Below are 19,887 nucleotides of genomic sequence, written 5' to 3' on the forward strand. Positions count from 1 at the left end.
GATACATGAATGAATAGAGTTAAGATTCGTACGGTTCCTTGCGGTGGTGGCTAAAAGCAGACATACGACCGGAACGGTAAAAAAGCTTTGGTGGTTGAGAGTAGACAAACGACCGCAAAGGGTTAATACAGTTCATGTTGTGGTGCCCCCCAATTTCATTGTTAGAAATTGAACATAATTAAAGCATAGTGATTAATCACAAAAACAATATGTAATTATAGATGTGTTTTCCGATGGTCTTAGGCGACCCCTGTGAAAGGGTCGTGACCCACAGGTTGAGAACCGCTGCTGTATTTGGTGAGACCTTGTTTTCATGTTTTGCATTTTAGCTCTTTTAACATATAACACTTAAAGCCTTTGTCTAATAAGGCCAAAATCTGGGCTTCCTCGGGGACAGTTTCTATTGTTTGCTTTTCCTCTCCGCCTACCCATATGCACCATGCTTCCTTCTTTCTTTTGTGGACAAAAAGGGGGTGCTGTAATAAATGATAATGTCTGCCTGGCCAGTGTGGCTCAGTAGTTGAGCGTCAACCTATGAACCATGAGGTCACGGTTCGATTCCCAGTCAGGGCACATGCCCGGGTTGCGAGCTCAATCACCAGTAGAGGGCATGTAGGAGGCAGCCTTCAATGATTCTTTCTCTCCATTGATGTTTCTATCTTTCCTTCTCCCTTCCTCTCTGAAATCAATAAAAAAAATTTTTTTAATCATAATTTCCCAACTGGGCAGTTCACAGTGGATAGTCACACCCAGGCCTATAAGTTTTTTTTCTTTTTGCCTATAACTTCTGAGCAAAGGTTTAAGCCTGCCCACTGTTCTTGTGTATCTAAGTTAAGACAGACACCTTTAAAATGCCAGAATAACCCTTAACCACCCTCAAGAGAGCACATAATCTTAACTACCCTATAATCCAATCCCTAAAACCACCTTCATCTAATCTTTCTTATATTCCCTTAATTTCAAATACATAAAATAAACTCCAAAACTGTCATAATCTTGAGCATTTGAGATCCTGCTTGTCTTGTCAGTTTTGGCTCAAGTACTCATAAAAATTCTCTACAGCCCTGGCTGGGTGGTTCAGTTGGTTAGGGCATCACTCTGATGCACTGGGGTTACTTGTTTGATCCCTGGTCAGGGCCAGTGTGGTACTCAACCAAGTGAGTGCATTGTTAGGTGGAACAACAAATCAATGTTTTTCTCTCTCTTAAATCAGCAAATTAAAAATAAATATTCTACAGGTTTGGACGTTTTCTTTCGTCAACTGCATGTTTAAGGTTTTTTGTTGAAAACTGAACATCCTATATAATAAAAGCCTAATATGCTAAGTGTCCAGTTGATTGGCCGGCCATTCAACCAATCAAAGCGTAATATGCTAATGATATGCTAAGGCTGCTCAACCACTCGCTATGATGTGCACTGAGCACCAGGGGGCAGTCAGTTGACTGGTCAACCAGTCGCCATGATGTGCACTAACCACCAGGGGCAGATGCTCTGACTGGTAGGTTAGCTTGCTGCTGGGGTCCGGCCAATCGGAACTGATTGAGATGGGCCAGACTCGCCCTGGAGCCCTCCCACAGTCCTTCCCTGCTGGCCAACCTCCTGTTTCCCTCCCTGGCTACAGTCGTGCACCAGTGGGGTCTCTCGGCCTGGCCTGCGCCCTTACAATCCAGGACCCCTCAGGGGATGTCAGAGAGCCAGTTAAGGCCTGGTCCCAGAGGCCAGGCCAAGAGACCCCACTGGTGCACAAATTTGTGCACCAGGCCTCTAGTTTTAAATAATATAATGTGGCAACTTCGGAAATCATAGTATCTCCTTGTAGTTTGTTATTGCTTTTTGTTCTTTGTATAATGCCTTCTTTGAACTAATTCTGTAAATCTGTGTTCTTTGTTATGAGTAGCCACTATAGTCTCTGCTTGGTTAGCTTAGTAATTATTGAATGACTGGGCAGACATCTCCTTAAATGCCCGGAACCAAGAGGTCTCTCAGCCTTTTCACAAGGGTTGATGTGTTGTGGTGTGGGTTAGGGCAGGGGCGGGCAAACTTTTTGACTTGAGGGCCACAATGGGTTCTTAAACTGGACCGGAGGGCTGGAACAAAAGCATGGAGTGTTTGTGTGAACTAATATAAATTCAAAGTAAACATCATTACATAAAAGGGTACGGTCTTTTTTTTTTTTTAGTTTTATTTCAAACGGGCCGGATCCGGCCTGCAGGCCGTAGTTTGCCCATGGCTGGGTTAGGGTGTGCTTCCACACTCAGCCAAGCACTTGACAACTCTGCCTTAGCCTTTCCTTCCTCCTCCTTCAGAGCCTCAAGACTTTTCAGATCTTTCCTGAACATGAACTTAGCATTGGGCATGAGCATATCCCTACACATATGCATGGCCTTCTAGATTTCCAGAACTGTGTCAAAGCTTTTGTTCATTTTCTTTCTATTGTCCCTCTGGGGTGATCTTGGGGGAAAGGCCTATCTATTGTGCTAGTTGAGCATCTTGGGCAGGTCATGATTCTACACCAAATACACACTACCTTTTAGCGAGTTCATGGTTAAATAATATACAATATGTAGCCTCAATGTATCCTTTGTCCATTCCACACATAATTTGTTTTTAACCTATCAAAAAGCTGCCTCATAGCTGAATCACCTTGGTAGCTTTTTGTGATCTCAAGTATGGGGCTATGCATACAAATTTTCAAGATAATCCACAGGATACCACTACACACCCATTAGAATGACTACAATTAAAAAGACTAACAAACCTGGCCTGGGTGACTCAGTTGGGTGGGCATTGTCCCATGCACCAGGAGGGATGTCAGTTCAATTCCTGGTCAGGACACATGCCAGGGTTGTGGACTTGATCCCCAGTAGGCTGCAGATTGATGTTTCTCTCTCTCCCTTTCTCTCTCTAAAACCAATGAGAAAAACATTTAAAAAACAAACAAAAGACTGACAATTCCAAATGTTTTTAAGGATGTGAAACTACTGGAATTTCATAAATCTATGAAAGTAATGATACCACTACTTTAGAAAACTTTCAGTTTTTTATAAAAATCAACTATATATTTATATAATCCAGCAGTCTGGTATTTACCCAAGAGAAATGAGAATATATGTTTACAAAATAACTTATAAATATTAATTAGTTTTATTCTTAATAGTAAAAAATCAAAATAACCCAAGGGTTCATCTACAGGAGATTGAATAAACAAATTGTGGTATGTCCATACAGTGGAATGTTATGCAACAACAAAATGAACTAACTACTAATACACAATATGGATAAATTTCAAAAACATGTTGAGCAGAAGCAGCAAGGCACAAAGGGGTACATATTCTGTAATCTCATTGTATGACATTCTGGAAAAGGCAAAACTGTAATGATAGAAATCAGATGAGTAGTCGCCTGGGCCAGTAGTGAAAGGGGATACAACTCTGGAAAGTGATGGAAATGTGTTGTGTCCTCATTGTGGTGAAGGTTCTAGTTTTACACATTTGTCAAATTGTATTGAACTACAGTCATGCACAGCATAATGTTTTGGTCAACAAGAGACACATTGACGTAAGAACATCTGAACCTGTCCTTGTCAGTTTGGCTTAGTGGTTAGAGTGCCAGTCTGCGGACTGAAGGGTCTCAGTTTGGATTCTGGTCAAGGGCATGTACCTCCATTGCAGGCTCCATCCCCGGCACCAGTCGGGGCACGTGCAGGTGGCATCCAGTCAATGTGTCTCTCTCACATAGATGTTTATCTGTCTTTACCCCTCTCTTTAAAAAAAAAAAAAAAATCAATGGAAAAAATACCTAGGGTGAGGATTAACAAAAGTGAAGAGAATTTTTATAAAAAATTGAGCCAAAATTATGTCAGCCCTGGCCAGCGTAGCTCAGTGGTTAGATTGTTGGCCTGATAACCACAGGGTCTCAGGTTCTATTCCCATCAAGGGCACGTATCTAGGTTGCAGGTAGGATACCTGCAGGAGGCAGCCAGTTGATGTGGCTCTTTCACATCGATGTCTCTCTCCCTCCCCCTTCCCTTCCATGGAGCCCACCCTGTGTGACAGAGTGGTTGACCATGGACACATGAACCAGGTGGTCACGGTTCAATTCCCACACATGCCCAGTTGTGGGCTTGATCCCAGAAGGGTGCATGTAGGAGGCAGCTGATCAATGATTCTCTCTCATCATTGATATTTCTCTCTCCCTCTCCCTTAAGTAAATACTTACTAAAAAAATAAAATCAATGGAAAAAATATTGTGAGGCTTAACAAGAACAAAAAAATGATGTCTAATCACTGTGTTTTAAAATATTTAATGTCATGTTAGACTATTTAATGTCAACTGTAATTGAAAAATTAAAATAACAAAGAAGGGGGAAATATTTGAGCCAGAGGACACACCTGGAAGCAAGATCTCAACAGAATGAGAAAAGTGCTTCCAAGAATAGCATTTTGCAGCTTTTGTGCATTTGGAATTAAAGAGGGAACTAAGGAAAATTACAGCCGACAGATGTGACTCACTGGTTGAGCACAGACCTATGAAACAGGTCATGGTTTGATTCCTGGTCAGGGCACATGCCCGGGTTGTGGGCTCAATCCCCAATAGGGGGTGTGCAGGAGGCAATTCTCTCTCATCATTGATTGTCTCTCTCTCTCTCTCTCTCTCTCTCCCTCTCTCTTCCTCTGCTGGACATCTGACATGCCCTTTGCCCCTGGCTCAGTTTGGGGGCAGCCCAGTGTCCTGTGCAGTGGGGCTGGCCGTCCTGGATGTCTTAGAGAAGGAACAGCTGCAGGCTCATGCTGCCTGTGTGGGCAGCTTCCTGATGGAGCTCCTCCGGCAGCAGAAGGCCAAGCATCCTATCATCGGGGACATCAGGTGAGTCTTGGGTCAAGTCACCGCGCACTAACGAAGCACCTCCTAACCACCTGGGATGGTGGGAGTCTCCACAAGGAAAGAAGTGAAGCACCTAGAGGGGCTGTTGTCCAAAGTGGCACTTCTAGGGAGGGGAAAAGTCAGGATCAAGTAGCTCTGACTCCCTGCCCCTCCATCTTTCCTCTGTCAAAAGTGAGAGCCCTTCCCCATTGCAATTACTTCCTAGACCCACACCACCACCACCAGTTCCTGTGACTCTGTCCCCAGGAGACAGAGGTACAAGCCCTGGTGGACTTTCCAATGGGGCTTGGCTGAGACCCAGGCACAGGGCAAGTGCTAGGCCCGTGGTCCCTCAGGCCTGGACTCCTGAGATGTCACCTTCTGCTCCAGGGGCGTCGGACTTTTTATTGGTGTGGATTTGATCAAAGATGAGGCCACAAGGATGCCAGCCACCGAAGAAGCTGACTATTTGGTATCCAGGTACTTTTTCTTCAAGCAAGTTGCCTTTGCAGAGCTTCTCCAGGGCCACACCAGGGACAGGGGATGGACAGGACTCCTGTTCGTCTGGGTGGGTATGTCTAGATGGAGCATCATCTCTGGACTTAGAAGCCCCCTGCCCAAACCAGTTCACATTTTTCACTTGAATCCAGGTAGGACTCCAGCCTCAGCACCTTTCTCCCCTTTTATCTCCATTCCTCACGCCTATCCTTTCCCCCACCTCAAAAAATCCTTGGGAAATGTGTATCATTCTGCATTTGAAATTCACATAAAACAGTAAGGATGTAAAAAAAAATCTTCCCCTCCATGAAGTTTTTTGAGACTGACTCCTCCCCTAAGTGACTATCCAGTCCCTGCCTTCTCTCTGCTGGTCAGACACATCTGCCCACTCAGCTACCCCATGCTCACCCCACCCCAGCCTCAGCTCAGGAATCCAGCCAGCATGACCCATTGGAAGGAATCAGATTTGAGGCCCAGCCTGATTTCCCCATCTCATAGCCACTTGTGATTTCTCCAGTTCAGCTAGGAATCTGTTACCAAGAATTTGGTGTTTCATCTCTAGTAGGTGGTAGACCTGAATTTGAAGTCCAGACCTTATTCTTTTTCTGTTTTAATATACTTTTATTGATTTCAGAAAGGGAGAGAAACATCAATGTTGAGAATCATTGATTGGTTGCCTCCTGCACACCCCCTACTGGGGATCGAGCCCACAATCTGGGCATGTGCCTTTGACTGGAAATTGAACCTGGGACCCTTCAGTCCACAGGCCGATGCTCTATCTACCGAACCGAACACGCTAAGGCCAGGGCTATTCTTTCTAGCACTGCCATAGTCTGGGACACCATGGCTCCTAATATAAATTTTAAAAAATGTAAATCCTATGAACCTGATCAGTTTGATTCCCTGTCAGTACACATGCCTGGGTTATAGGCTCAATCCCTGGTGGGGGGTGTACAGGAGGCAGCTGATCAATGATTCCCTCATTGGCTTTCTACAATCATGTTAGACCCCTTCTCTCAGTAGCCAAAATGCCTTCCTAGGTGGGATTGGGGAAGGGGGGGATAGCACTGAGAAAAAACACACTGGTTTGTCGTTCCACTTTTTTATGCATTCACTTGCTGATTCCTTTATGTGCCCTAACTAGGGATCAAACCTGCAACCTTGGCATGTCAGGACAACAGTCTTACCCACTGAGCTACCTGGCCAGGGCAGCTTCCTAGGTTAAAAGTATAAATGTGGAATATTAAAAATGACACTCTTACATATCAATGATAGTATTAAGTATGGTAAAGTCACCCTCCTAAAAAGAACTGGAAATTAAACTGACAAGAGCTGTCTGGAAATTATATTACCTGTGTGCAGGGAGCAGGGGAAGTTACTGAAACTAGATAAGGGGATGGAGTTCATTGTACCACTTTGTAATGTTGGACATTTCCCATACATTTACAAAGCAAGCCATACACATCATATAAACCATACATGAAGTGGGAAACACAGGGACTACAGACTAGACTGGAACTCCAGGGGCAGTTAAGACTATGCCCCTTCTCAGGGCCAGGTCCATATGAGCCATTCACACCAGGGCACAAAGGATGGGAATAAAGTTTTGCAAGGGGTAGCCAGTGCCCCATGCGGGGGGGGGGGCTGTGAAGGGCTCCAAGAGCATTGTGGCTGGAAACCTAGCCAAGTGGCCAATGCCAGGTGCAGGAAAGCCTTGAAAACCATGTGAAGGGCCCTGGGCTGGTGGTGTAGCAAGGCTCTGTTATGTCCTGTCCTACAGGCTGAAGGAAAACTACATTTTGCTAAGCACTGACGGCCCTGGGAGGAATGTCCTGAAGTTTAAGCCCCCAATGTGCTTCAGCCTGGACAACGTACAACATGTGGTGGCAAAGCTGGATGCCATCCTAACAGGTAAGCGTAAAGCCCGGTGTCCAGCTGACCATGTGCCCAGGACCCAGCCCAGCAGCTACAATGGTCTAGTGTACTCAGGGGAAGGGGGTGGAACAGCTGAGCTAGGTATCCTCTGGACAGTGCAGGAAGCAAGGAGCTCAAGTGGAGAGGGGGTCTTACTGGCCCAGGTCACTTCTATTTCTGTCTGTGCTGGTGAGGCTTCCCAAGCACTGGGGAGGTGGGAGCTGAGCCACCCCACCCCCAAGGGCTATGCATGCAAAGCTCTGGGCAGGGGTGGCCCCCTAAATAGGCAAAGTCCCCTCTCTTAGATGGAGATCAGAACCACCCCGCCCTGTCCTCCACCTCTGGGCTATTTCACTTCTGCCCCCAGTGCTCCAGAGCTGAGGGCCAACCCCCTGTACACAATTGGGAAGTGGTATAAAACTTGCTGGATGAGGTGAGGCACACTAGCTTAGGTTTCCTATAGAAGCCTCTGGTTGAATCTGGGTCTTGGGAAACTTGAGGGCAGGCTTTATCCTTTGGGAATATTGTTGCTGATCCTGTGGCTGGTGCCACATACATACAGGTCAAGTGTGGGGGATCATGGCCCTATCCAGTGAGGCCAACTCCAAACTGCCATCCAAGAAGCTTAGACACTGAAGGCAGGAGGAGCCTTTAGCAGACGACAAAGGTTAACCAGTTTGGGTGGCCATGGGGTCTTTTTCAGACATGGAAGAAAAGGTGCGAAGTTGTGAGACACTAAGGCCCCAGCCCTCTGGTAGCCCTGCCCTGTCATGTCCTTTACTAGGTGAGTAGGCCACAACTGGGTTCCTGAACCGTTCTGTACCCCCCAGGAAACCAAGCTTTTTTTTTGTAAATTTTGTTTCAAGTAATGTCCCCTTCCCATAGGGTACTTCCAACATTGGGAGGCTCTGGCTACCTTGAACTCTCTCCACACACTCCTGCCAGAAAATCTCCAACTGTTTGCATTTGTTGGCTGAGGCAAGAGGGCAAGAGCAGCCACGTCCTCCCCAGCCAGTTCCTTCTAGGAGTGAGGGGAAACAAAACTCCTTTTCAGGCTCCGACCACCTAGAGCCAGTCCCACAGCCTGCTGCCTCCTCTTGCCACCAGACTTGAGGTGCTCCAATCCAGCAGCAAATAGGTGCTGCCAGAGTAGGCTATTACATTTCAGCCAGGAGGGGGCATCCTTGATTGTAGGTTCACTGTCCTGGAAGACAGAACCCCGTTTTAAGAAAGGTGTTCTAAGGTGTCTCAGAATTCCTACTGCACAATCTTCACCCCCATGAACAGCTGCCTTAAACCTCCAGCCATTTCCTTCCTTTAAAAGGGCCCAAGTCCTATGCACCGCATATCCCACACTCACCCAGGCTTAGGGGTTTTTACATTTTTATTTCAAAAGCTTGGATAGCTTCAATATCCAGGTCGTGGCAAAATCAGGACACGTGTAAAATACCTTACAATACATTAGATTCCCAAAAGGTACCAAAAAGTACAGTAAAATTAACACTTCCATTACAGGAAATGTATGACACAAATAATATAAAATTAAAAGGTGAAAAAGGTGACACTGGTTTCCTAAGATAGACTTTTTTACAACCAGGGTCCACAGGTCCAGGATGCAGAGCGGCAGCAGGAAACTGACCCTCCCACCTGGTTCTGGGTAACCCGGTAATAAAATCAGCCCACAAAGCCGCTCTGGCCTCTGAGACACCACACGCTGCCTAAAACAACTAGAGCTCTGGAAATAGTAAACAAGAGAGTGATTTCCAGGGGGGAAATTTTAAATAAGATGCACATGGGACAGGCCATAGAAAGTATGCCAAGTTAAATTTGGTACATAATTGTTTGTGTTCACTCAATATCCAAACAAAGCGTGTGCGGTCAGACGGGCACTCTTGCCGAAGCCTCAGTATGGCTTGTAGTTATTCTGATGGCCACCACGTCGCTGGCTCTTCCCGTAATTCGTACTACCCTGACCTAGGGACAAGAACAACAATGATAGCAGCTAGATTTATTGAACATTTATTCCTGTGCCAGGCGCTTGGCTCAAATCCTCACCAGAGCCAACACCCCTGGGGCAGGCTACAAAGCCCAGCCTGTCTGACTCCAAAAGCCCCTGCTGCCAGTGACCCCTGCACTTTCTGTCCTGCCTCCCAGGTGGGTGACTGGATGGGGCCTCCCTCTCTCCTACTTACTGTAGTCGTATCCGGGGCCGTAGCCGTAATAGCCATAGGGCGAGTAGTCGTAGCCGCCATAGCCGGGCCCGTAGCCCTGCTGGTAGCCGTAGCCCTGGTTCCAGTAGTTGCCGTAGCCCTGATTCCAACTCTGACTCTGACCTGTGGGGGGAGCAGGGCACAGGGGCCCGTGGACCATTTAGCACACGTAGGAGCTAGGATGGAGGAAATCCTGCCCTTTGGGTGGCGGGGTTACTATGGCAACTCAGAAGTAGAAGCCAAGGAAGGGGCTGCTGTCCTGATATAACAGAGCCCTAACCTGACTCTGCACTTAGACCCAAGCTGCAGAGGAAGACAGAACGGAACCTAACTTCTCTCAGGGCCAAAGAGGCAGGAACTCATTCTCACTCAAATCACCCTCTGATTACCCAAATCCTCTCTGGCAGCTTGGCCTTAAAAAAGATAGAGTTCAGGCTTTGGAGTCAGAGGGCCTAGGGCAGAAGGAGATAAAGCGCCTGGCACAGCCCTGCCCTACCTTCTGCCCGCCCACCCACCCATGGGTGGACCAAGACTCAGGACAGCCAGAGAGCCCATCAGGCTCCTCACCCCTCCCCTCTCAAAAGTACAATATAAATCTTCCGCTGCCCTGGGGCCCCGGACCACATGGGAAATATGGGCTCTTCCACTCCAACCAGCAGCAGCACAGCCCGGACCCAGGAGAGCCATTCCTGTCCCTGCCCACCCTGCCACACCAGAGACCAGAGTAAGCCCCCAAGACAGGCATGGAAGCTCCATGCAGGCAGGGAAACCAGGCCCATATTCATCCGTGTTCCACTCACCTCCTCCACTTCCACCGCCACCACCGCTGCCTCGGTTCCCTCTGTTGCGGTTTCCACGGCCCCCAGAGCCATACTGCTGCTGTTGATAGACTTTTCTGGGCAGAGCCACCTTGATTTCACACTACAAGCCAAGAGGACAGGAAGTCAGGCCACTGGGACAAGTTCTGGGGAGAGACTGTGCACAACGACCTTCATTTACAAACATTCAGACCTGGTCCGTCTTAATAATAAAATATGGTAGGGTGTGAAACCACATTTGGGCTATAAGTTCTGAGAACCATAACTAAAACCTCAACAAACCAAGATTCACATTAGAGCCTTTTTGGCTCAAACCTTCCCCCAGAGAATGTACTGGGAATGATGGATACAAACCCAGGGTTAGGCCAGCTCCATGTTTAACAATTGGGAGAGGGACAGCAGGGCCAATGCCAGCTCAGTATAGCAAAACACACCAACTGTCAGGTCTACTACCACCTTAGTCCTACTAGGCAGGGAGGTCAGAGGCTACCCTGATGAGAGCCAGAGAATAAGTACACTTTCTGATTTTACTTTACAGAAGAAAAAAAATGAAGCATCCTACTCAAATGTATAGTGGTGACCCTGACTTCCAACTTACAGAGGAAGAAAGCCACTGAGGCTCAGGGCAGAGCTTGCCTGAAGCCAAACTGCTATCGCTATCCCTCCCCCAACCACTGGTCTGTATTTGGGATGGGCCAAAAGCCCTATGTATGTCCCCCAGAGTCTGTGTCTGCTTAGCTCAAAAACCTGCCCACTGTGGGTGGAGGTAGGGTCAGGAACCGTCCAGTGCTCCTGTTTAAATAAATTAGAAGTGTATTTTTAGAAGTACACTGAAAAAAGAACAAAATAAAAATAAAACCCTGGCTGGTGTGGCTCAGTTGGTAGGATATTGTCCTGTCCACGGAAGGGTTGCTGAGTTGCTGGCTGAATCCCTGGTGGGGGTATGGAGGAGGCAGCCAATTGATGTTCTGCGCTCACATCAATGTTTCTCTCCCTCCCCCTCTCTGAAAATCAATTTTAAAAATAAAAATTTTTAAAAGGGGGAACACATCTGTAATACTTTCAACAATAAAAATAAAATTAAAAAAACACGAACGCTCTCCCTCCCTAGCTTTCATGTCCCCCTCTACACCTACACCACCACCCCTATGCCTTTTCCTTTCCCTCTCCTAAGTTCCAAGGGCCCTTCTTTTGCTTTTTTAACTTGTTTTCTGAGCCTACACAGCCCAACTAGCTCACTTCTACTACCTCTAACTTTCTAAATGAACTTTCTCTTATAATTCGAAGAAATAAACTAAAAAATAAAGTACCCTGACACATACTTTGCCCCCAACTAAGACCAGTGAAAAAACATCCCACATAAGCTGTCCCCATATAAGCATACTCCTGTACAACTGGCAAATTACCCCCACCAGTGATGCAATCTGATGTTTTCTACCCTACTGAAACACAACTAAATACAGTATTTCAAGACCCACTGCCAGCAGTGACGAGTACTGCCCTATAGGTTCTTCCTGCCCATTTTTTCATTATGGCAGAAAAAAAGGCCTGGCGATATCCCTATCCACTGGGCTAGCTAATGGATGGTGTCTTTTCCAAATGTCCCCTAGGATCCAATCTCATTTTACATGAAATTTAAGAGTCCAATCCAATCTTTCTAAATTCCCAGCCAGGGTACTGAAGTTTTCAAGAGCCCCACCCTACCTGTCCAACTTTATCTGGCTGCCACTCCAGCACAGACAGGGCCTGTCACACCCTGCCACACCCTCAACACGCAACTGCCACCTGAAAAATACTTTAAAAAGCCATACTCCCCCCTCTCTAGACCAGAGTTCAGGGGTGGTAACAGCTGTATTTCTCGTTCTATTCATTTGAAGGCAAACTGGCCCTGGGTATAAATGAGCCAGGACCCTGGGGGCGCTTTGGGAAGGATCTTTCTAGGATGGATCTGACTAAGCCAGTATCCAAAGGGGATGGAGAAGAATAAAGATTTGGTTTTGGAAGCAATAAGATAGAAAAGCTCTGCAGCGGTTTCTATAGTAAGCAGGACTTCACTGCCAGGGAAAGAAATCAGTGAACGGCATAAGTTCCAAAATCTTCTGAGAACTGCAAATCTCAGACTCTAGATTCAGACCATCTTAAGCTCTAGCTTTAAAGAGACTACTCAGCATACTACTCTGTTTTTACTGCCAGGCTAAGAGCTCCTTGGAGGCCAGAACCATCTGCCCCCAATCAGGGCAGCAGACCTTCAGAGAAACAATGGGGTCTCACTACCCTGGAGAGCCCTTGGAGGCAGCCCAACCCCTAAGCCACACCTGCAAGGGGCAGACCTCTCTCAGCAAGAGGCCAGACACACATTAACTGCAGACACTTTACCTTACTTCCACTAATGGTGTGGAACTTTTTCTCTAGAACCTTCTTCACAGGTTCTTCCTCTTCTTTAAAGGTGATGAAAACAAAACCTCGTCGTTTGTTTGACTTTGGATCCATTGGAAGATCAATGGCCTCGATCTGTAAACACAGGCAAAAGCTCAGGACCAGTACCTCCCCAGGGCTCACAGGGAACTGGATGGAGAAAAGGTCCATGAAGGCCAGAGAACGATAAAGCAGCCTGGCTGAGGGCTCCTGGAGTCAGCCAAGGCTGTCCCGGACCAGGAAGGCCACCTCAGGGCAGAGGGCAGGCCACTCACCTCCCCAAACTCGCCAAAGTACTCTCTGATTTTCTCCTCAGTGGCTTCAGGATTCAGACCCCCCACAAAAATTTTCTTTACAGGCTCCTTCTTCATGGCCATAGCCTTCTTGGGGTCAATGACACGGCCATCCAGCTTGTGCTCCTTCTGGTCGAGGACCTGTTCCGACAGAAGGAAGTTAGGTTCTAACTCAGCGGCATGACTCTATACAAGGCTCTTCTCTTTGAGCCATGGAACCCCAACACAGGTACACAAAATGTTTCACCCCCTCCAAACTCCAACCCAACCATCAAATGTCAAGCACAGCTGGTTTACGTGTAAATCAGTCCTCACCACCCCGACTTTTCCCATGTTATCCTGTACACCCTCCTCCTGCCTCGGCAGTTCCAGTTTAAGGCCTATCTCCAGAAGTAAAGCCGCAGTGACTGAAGGAAACTGGGCTGCTTGGGCTCAGAATCCTTACTCCACCACACTTAGCCACCTGTGTGAGCTTTTCTACTTCAGCTTCTGAACCTTAGCTTGTTTTCTGTAAAATGAAGCTAAAATGCCTATCTCATAACAACCTTGGACTCTCCTCCAGTCCTCACAATAGTGTTTGCAGTGTCCAGAATAGGCAGAGGAAGGCAATACATGTCCACTCTCATCTTCCTGTACCACTCCAGCCCACTCACTACCCTACTACAAGGAGCTGCTTTTCTCAAGCACTCAACCATGCGCAGAACACCCAAGCTACACTCTCCAAGAGTAGCGTCCTTAGAATTTACTCCTTATATAAAGTACCCAGCTTACCTTCTCCACACTAGCTGCATCTTTGAAGAGAATAAACCCAAATCCTCTTGACCGGCCAGTGTTGGGATCCATTTTTATTGTACAGTCAACGACCTCTCCAAACTTGGTAAAATAATCCTTTAGGTCCTTTTTGCTGGTATCCCAGCTCAGGTGACCAACAAACATTTTTCTGAAATGGTAGGGTGAGACACATAGCCACAAGTCTTAATAAGAAAACTGATTTTATGAGGACTGGCCCTAGCAAAGCTTTCACTGAGAAGATCAGAAATAAAGCCACAACCTGGAACAAGACTCTCCCTTGAGCCCCTAAGGGCTCTATCTTTGGAAGATGTTAAATCTCTACTACTCTCCCAAACTCAACTTTGACGCTAACCAAGTTTCAGGAGACAGCAAACCCCGACCGGGCGAGGGAAAGGAAGGACAGCCTGGCCGGGGTACAGGCTCTGAGCGCTCACAACGGAAAGCAATTTGTGTAACAACCACGTATCAAAAGGCTACCGTCTCCGCCATTCCCCGCCACTTCCGAAAATTCGCTCTCAAGGAACCAGCAGCTTCCGGGTGCCCAGACCGTAACTCCGCCCTCGGTCGGCGGCGGAGGAAGGAGTCCGCGGCCCGGGCACGCGCCAACTCCGCCCCCGCGGCCCGGACCTGCTGGGCCCGAGGCCCCAGTGCACTCCCCTTCCGGGCGCCCGGCCCGTCCCTGGCGCCGCGCGAGAGGCCCCGGGGCGGCGCCAAAATCGACCCAACAAACTCCTACAAACTCGAGCGCGAGCGGCGGCAGAGCGGGTAGGCGCGGAGAACAAGTCCGCTGCCCGAGCCGCCCCGGCCGCCTGCCCCTCCCCCTGCCGCGTGGCGCCAACAAAAGGCGGCCCCGGAACAAAGGCGGCGTCCGGTCGGCCCTCGGCCGCACCTACCCCGCGTCCTCCTCTTCCTTGCTGGCGTTGATCTTGTCGCCCTCGGCGCCGTTCTGGTTGCCCGCCGGAGGTGCCGCGCTCCCGCCTCCAGCGCTCGCCGCGGCCCCGCTGCCCGGCCCGGCCGGCGACTCGCCTTCGGGGGCGGCCTCGTGCCCGTTCTCGGTGGCGCCCGTCGTCTCCATGAGCTGCTCCTCACCGGTTTCCGACATTAGACCGGAGCGCGGCGGCCCCTGCAACGAGCGGCCACAGAACGTCAGACCCGCGCGGCTCCCGCCGCCTGCCCCCCGCAGCCCGCGGCCCGGCCGCTCACCTCGCCGCCGGTGACGCCGCGAGGCCCGCTTGTCCCCACCCGCCGGGAAGGTGCCACGAGGCTCCGCCGCGCTCAAGCTCGCGCTGCCCGGTCTCCCCTCCCTCCGCCAACGGAGCTGCCGCAACTTCGCGCGCTCCTCCTCGACCACCGCTGCACGGAACCCACCGCCCAAAAGACTTGCTTAGGCCCGCACGGTACCGCCGCCTGACAATGCCGACTCGTGGCGCTCTTTATAATGCCGGAGCCGGGGCGCCCACTTCGCAACAAGAGGCATGCTCACTGGCTGTGCCCGTCCGTCACTCAACCCTGCGCCGGCGTCCTATTGGCCACGTCGGCGCGCGCACGCTAGATCGGGCGGGCTTTGTCCTCATTTTAGAACCCGCGCGAGCCTGGGCCCTGCGGAGCGTTGCCGGACTGAACGACGTGCCTGCCCTGGGCTGAGAGGCCCCAGGCATACCTTCCGCCCTGTTAGGCCGCAGTCTCTCTCCTTCCGGCGCCCCCAATCCCAGCATTGACAGTCTCGGCCGCTCCATTTCCCCTAAGAGGGAAGTAGGTTCGAACAAGTCTCGCAAACCAAGATCGCCCGGCTGGAAGCGGCAGAACCCGGGCTGCCGAGCTGGGGCGCGTACGGTCCCCCACGGACCTCGGCTCGGAGGGATGGCGACGCAGCTCGCCCTCCCCTTGACCTTGGTGCCCTGGGAGCCCCGCGCTCCCGCCCTTCCTGCCGCCCCCCGCAGCGGGGAGCCGCGGGCTGGAGACGAGTCCTGCAGAGATCTGGCGCCTACCATGCTGACGAGGATGTGGCGAGAGAAACGGTAGAACCATCGTGTTGCCCAATCACCACCTTGACGATTAGCATCGTGTTTATACTTTGGATTACTTAAAATTTTTCATTTACACTAGTTCACTCATTTTTGCTGAAATTTAATTTTCCACTAACATTTTCAGTCATGATGTTGGGGGGTGGGGTAGTTAGTTCTCTTTTTCTAATATACAAAAAACCTTAATAACTCCTTGACAACCAAATTTAAAAGGCCTGCATAACCCCGTGATTCCTTTTAATCATATGGGTGAAGGGTCCCAAATGGACCAAGATCACAACCCCTGAAGCCCGGGAATTATCAGGAGCAACAGAACACAGGTAGCTGACATCCGCCCGCCGGATTCCTGCGGCCAGATCCGGTGTGGCGGGCTAGGGCTGCTGTTTTCTGATCTCCTAACAGCCCTGTGAAAGGTGGTACCATCCTCAACTTATAAATGGGAACACTGACGCCCAAAGCCTTGGGCCACGTTTACGCCCCAGTCCAGCCAGCCAATGAGCTGCCAGGAGAATGAAAAATGTGACAATCTTACATTTGGAAAAAATACACTACATTCCTCCCAAGGTATCAATCAACTAGAGCTGGGCACCCAACCCCAGATGAGCAAAGGCCCTCTGGTTCACCCCAAGGCCCACCTGACCACTTCAGACTTGGTTCCATAACTGGAACTCACATATCTCCATAAAACCTTGGTCATCTACTGCTCTGGCTTGCAGTGAAATCCAGACCAGACTCACCACGCCATCTCCACCTAAGCCCTCACCCACCCACAGACCTAAGGGCCAGGGACGTGACTCACAGGAGATGATGGGTGCAGCTACCCAAGCAACGAAGATAATTCAGGTGATTAAGTTCAAATAGTCTAAATGCAGCCACAGGGTATAACTATTGGGGACACAAATTCACTTAATCTGCCCTTGTCCACCTGGATTCTCTTAGCACCACCTGGGAAACACTCTCAACAACATGTCAAGTCTAAGGATAACAACATTCAGACCATGCTTCAAAGTTTGCAAAATGTTTTCACCAACATGGCTTTATTGGAGATTCAAAATAATTTTGTGGGTACTTATTCATAATTTATAGAGGAAAATGCTGAAATCACACATCTAAAACTGTGGCCACAAAGCCAGCATTTCCAACTCCGTACTGTTCCAGGGCTCCGGGATACTGTAGGCCAAGGAGTCTCTGAGCTCCTGAGTTCCTTGGTCTGACTTAGATCTTGTGTCAGATTTAATTCTGCTGCTCAAATGAAGCAATGCTTAGAAAATACTTTACAAACTATAAAGAACTGCAGACCAGTGGGGATCAGTCTTCGCCCAGAATGCCTTTATATTGCATCTGAGGGTATTTCTGACAGAGGCAGAGAACTGGGATGTTGGAAGCAGCAGAAAGTCCCTTTGACACAAGGATCTTCACTCTTATTATTGGGTCCCAGCTATAGAACAAGAGTAGAGGATTTCTTCCATGACAGTGAGGTTCTCAAATCAACAAGGAGTCCAGGCTGTCAGGCAATATATGTATAAAAATGTGTACAATCATCAGTCTAGAATAAAGAGGACAGGCACAAAGTGCATTTTCAAAGTTTTTAAAATTACATGAATTCATTTTTCTCACTTTTTATTTTTATTTATTTATTTTTTGGCTGAGCCTGCAAAGTGGAAATTGCAGGAGCTAACTACAAATATGAGGTGACTGCAGTAGCCAACTCCCACGCAAGCCACTGCCCACTCAGCTCCCTGAGCTCCAGCTCCTCCACTTCAGGGCTAACTCTGACTCCAGCCGGAGGAAACTTTTTACAACGCAAGTCAGATCTTGTCACACTGTGTGAAAACCCTGGCTGGCTTCCCACCACTCTGAGAATGAAATCCTAACCCTGAATACGGGTGGGGTGAGAGAGCCAGTTAGGGGTCACAGAAATCCATGCCCCACCCAAACAGACCTCCTTGCTGTGTGGTCTGTGAGTAGAAGGGTCACTTCTGCGCCTGGGCATAGAGGCCAGGGCCTCCCCCAGACCTCCCTCCCCCTGGAGACCACATGTCCTGATGGTAGAGCTACATTATGGAGAGCTGTTCAACCCATGTCACACTTGCCATGAGCAAGAAAGGAATCTGTACTGTCAAGCTACTAAGCCTGGGGGTATATCTCTAGTTGTAGCCTAGCCAAGCCTAACCACTCCACTGGACTTATGAGCCACCCCAGCCACACCTTATGCCCACTCTTCACTCTGGCTGTGCTGATTTATTTCCCAGAACTCACCTGCACCCTTCTGGAGGTACCTTTGCACCTGCTGTTCCCTCTACCTGGAATACTCTTCCTCCTACTCTACATATATGTGTGGGTTGAACTGTGTCCCTTCTAAAAATATGTTCAAGTCCTAACCCCTGGTACCTATGCATATGACCTTACCTGAAAATAAGATCTTTGCAGATGTAATCAAGTTAAAATGAGGTCAAACGGGAGTTGGTGGGCCCTTAGACTGGTGCCTTATAAGAAAAAAAGATACCCATAGCCATACACAAGGAAAATGGCATGTGATGACAGAGGCAGAGGTTGGAGTGATGCGTCCACATGTCTTGGTCAATTCGGGCTGCTAATACAGATTACCATAGACCGGTTAACTTAAACAACAAACATTTCTTTTTTTTCTCAAAGTTCTAGAGGCTGGGAAGTGCAAGATCAAGGCACTGGCAGATCAGGTGTCTGGTGAGAGCCTGTTTCCTAGTTTGCATATGGCCATCTTTTCACCGTGTCCTCACCTGACAGAGAGGAAAGAGAAGGGCGCTCTCTCTGGTCTCTTCTTATAAACTCACTAATCCCATCATGAGGCCCTACCCCCATGACCTCATCTAAACTTAATTGCCTCCCAAAGGCCTGACTTCCAAACACCATTACCTTGGAGATTGGGTTTCAACATATGATTTTTTTTAAATATATTTTTACTGATTCTTTTTCAGAAAGGGAAAGGGAAAGGGAGAGAGAGTTGAAACATCAATGATGAGAGAGAATCATTGATTGGCTGCCTCCTGCACGCCCCCTACAGGGAATCGAGCCCATAACCCAGGCATGTGCCCTTGACCAAAATCGAACCTGGAATCTTCAATCCCCAGGCCGACACTCTATCCACTGAGCAAAACCAGCTAGGGTTCAATAAATGATTTTTGAGTCTGTAGCACCAACAAACACCAAGGATTGCCAGCGACACCAGAGGCTAGGATAGAGGCTCCCCAGCAGAGCCTGCAGAGGGCATGCGGCCCTGCCAACACCTTGATTTTGGACTTTTGGCCTCCAGACTAAATTTCTGTTGTTGTACGCCACCCAGCCGGTGGTGCTTTGTTACAGCAGCCCTAGCTGACTAATACAACATCCATCAGACTTCTGCTTCCTCCAGGAAGTGGTCTGTGAGGCCCCAAGGAAGTGTCCCTCTCAGTGTAGGGACCACACAATATTGATACCAACCATGAGCTCAATGAGTTCCTGCATTAGGTCTGTCCCCTTGACCCTGACACCTCCAAGGCACCTCCATACCTGCAGAATGAATAAAAGATCTCTTGACCTACGGTTACTAACTGGTTCCTTATGGGCCAAATCTGGCTCAGATGTGCTTGCTTGCCCTGCACAGCATTTTCAACATCTTAAGAAATTACCAACATTTATGCAGTATAATATTTCTAAAAAATGTTCTATTTCCACTTACTTTTGGAAAATTGTTAGCTGACAGTCCCACATAGCCACAGAAGCTGGATGGGACAGGTGCCATCCAGTTCACCCAGCCCCCACCAGGTCCTGTCATCTTACTCTTGGGCTCCTAAATTAATTTTCATTGGTGGAAAGCAGATGAGGTGTCAGTCCCTAACTAGTCCCCATGAAGCTCAGCTTCTCCATCTTTCAAACAGGGATGACAACACCTGCCTCTCAGCACTGCTGCAGGGATCAGAGAATGTGTGGCAAGTGCCTGGCAGGTAGCAGGTAGAAATGAGAGGTGCTAAGGCTAGTACCAACACTAACAAATAGAAGCATCCACAGGAAGACTGCTGAGCTCCCCCCTACTATGTCTCAA

At 48.7% G+C, this 19,887-nt stretch overlaps 2 protein-coding genes across 15 annotated transcripts in view; one reads left to right on the plus strand and one right to left on the minus strand.

Moving 5' to 3' along the window:
- PHYKPL (5-phosphohydroxy-L-lysine phospho-lyase) overlaps positions 1 to 11,166 on the plus strand; it is a 27,734-nt gene extending 16,568 nt beyond the window's left edge. For 3 of the 10 annotated variants that reach the window (XM_059698127.1, XM_059698128.1, XM_059698129.1), the window contains 3 exons: positions 4,712 to 4,866; positions 5,254 to 5,343; positions 7,142 to 8,059. In XM_059698127.1, coding sequence (XP_059554110.1) covers positions 4,712 to 4,866; positions 5,254 to 5,343; positions 7,142 to 7,580 — 684 coding nt within the window. In that variant the 3' untranslated portion in view covers positions 7,581 to 8,059. Of the gene's footprint in view, positions 1 to 4,711; positions 4,867 to 5,253; positions 5,514 to 7,141; positions 8,064 to 9,309; positions 9,430 to 10,841 lie in introns of those variants that run through there. The other 7 variants (XM_059698130.1, XM_059698132.1, XM_059698133.1 and 4 more) reach the window with 7 other exon arrangements.
- HNRNPAB (heterogeneous nuclear ribonucleoprotein A/B) lies at positions 4,903 to 15,280 on the minus strand. 5 transcript variants are annotated; one of them, XR_009453052.1, is made up of 9 exons: positions 15,007 to 15,239; positions 14,697 to 14,926; positions 13,783 to 13,951; positions 12,994 to 13,152; positions 12,680 to 12,814; positions 10,286 to 10,406; positions 9,468 to 9,608; positions 6,317 to 8,479; positions 4,903 to 5,534 (listed from the first exon to the last, which is right to left on the minus strand). XR_009453052.1 is itself a non-coding variant. In XM_059698139.1 (8 exons), the coding sequence occupies exons 2-8, from the start codon at positions 14,903 to 14,905 to the stop codon at positions 8,472 to 8,474; spliced, it is 942 nt and encodes a 313-aa protein (XP_059554122.1). In that variant the 5' UTR covers positions 14,906 to 14,926; positions 15,007 to 15,239; the 3' UTR covers positions 4,903 to 8,471. The 5 variants fall into 5 exon arrangements, 4 of the variants coding, with proteins under 4 accessions (XP_059554122.1, XP_059554121.1, XP_059554120.1 ...); XM_059698139.1 differs by having other exon boundaries at positions 4,903 to 8,479; XM_059698138.1 differs by lacking the exons at positions 4,903 to 5,534; positions 6,317 to 8,479 and adding an exon at positions 8,642 to 9,249 and having other exon boundaries at positions 15,172 to 15,280.
- Between the last annotated feature and the right edge of the window lie 4,607 nt (positions 15,281 to 19,887).

This window comes from Myotis daubentonii, chromosome 5, assembly GCF_963259705.1.
Source record: "Myotis daubentonii chromosome 5, mMyoDau2.1, whole genome shotgun sequence".
In the NCBI taxonomy this organism is placed as follows: Eukaryota; Metazoa; Chordata; class Mammalia; order Chiroptera; family Vespertilionidae; genus Myotis; species Myotis daubentonii.

Coding starts and splice junctions, on each gene's coding strand:
- HNRNPAB (XM_059698138.1), bottom strand. CDS start 14,905: ATGTCGGAAACCGGTGAGGAGCAGCTCATGGAGACGACGGGCGCCACC. Junction 13,952..14,696: donor AAGGAAGAGGAGGACGCGGG/GTAGGTGCGGCC, acceptor CTACCATTTCAG/AAAAATGTTTGTTGGTCACC. Junction 9,250..9,467: donor CGGCCCCGGATACGACTACA/GTAAGTAGGAGA, acceptor TCTTGTCCCTAG/GTCAGGGTAGTACGAATTAC.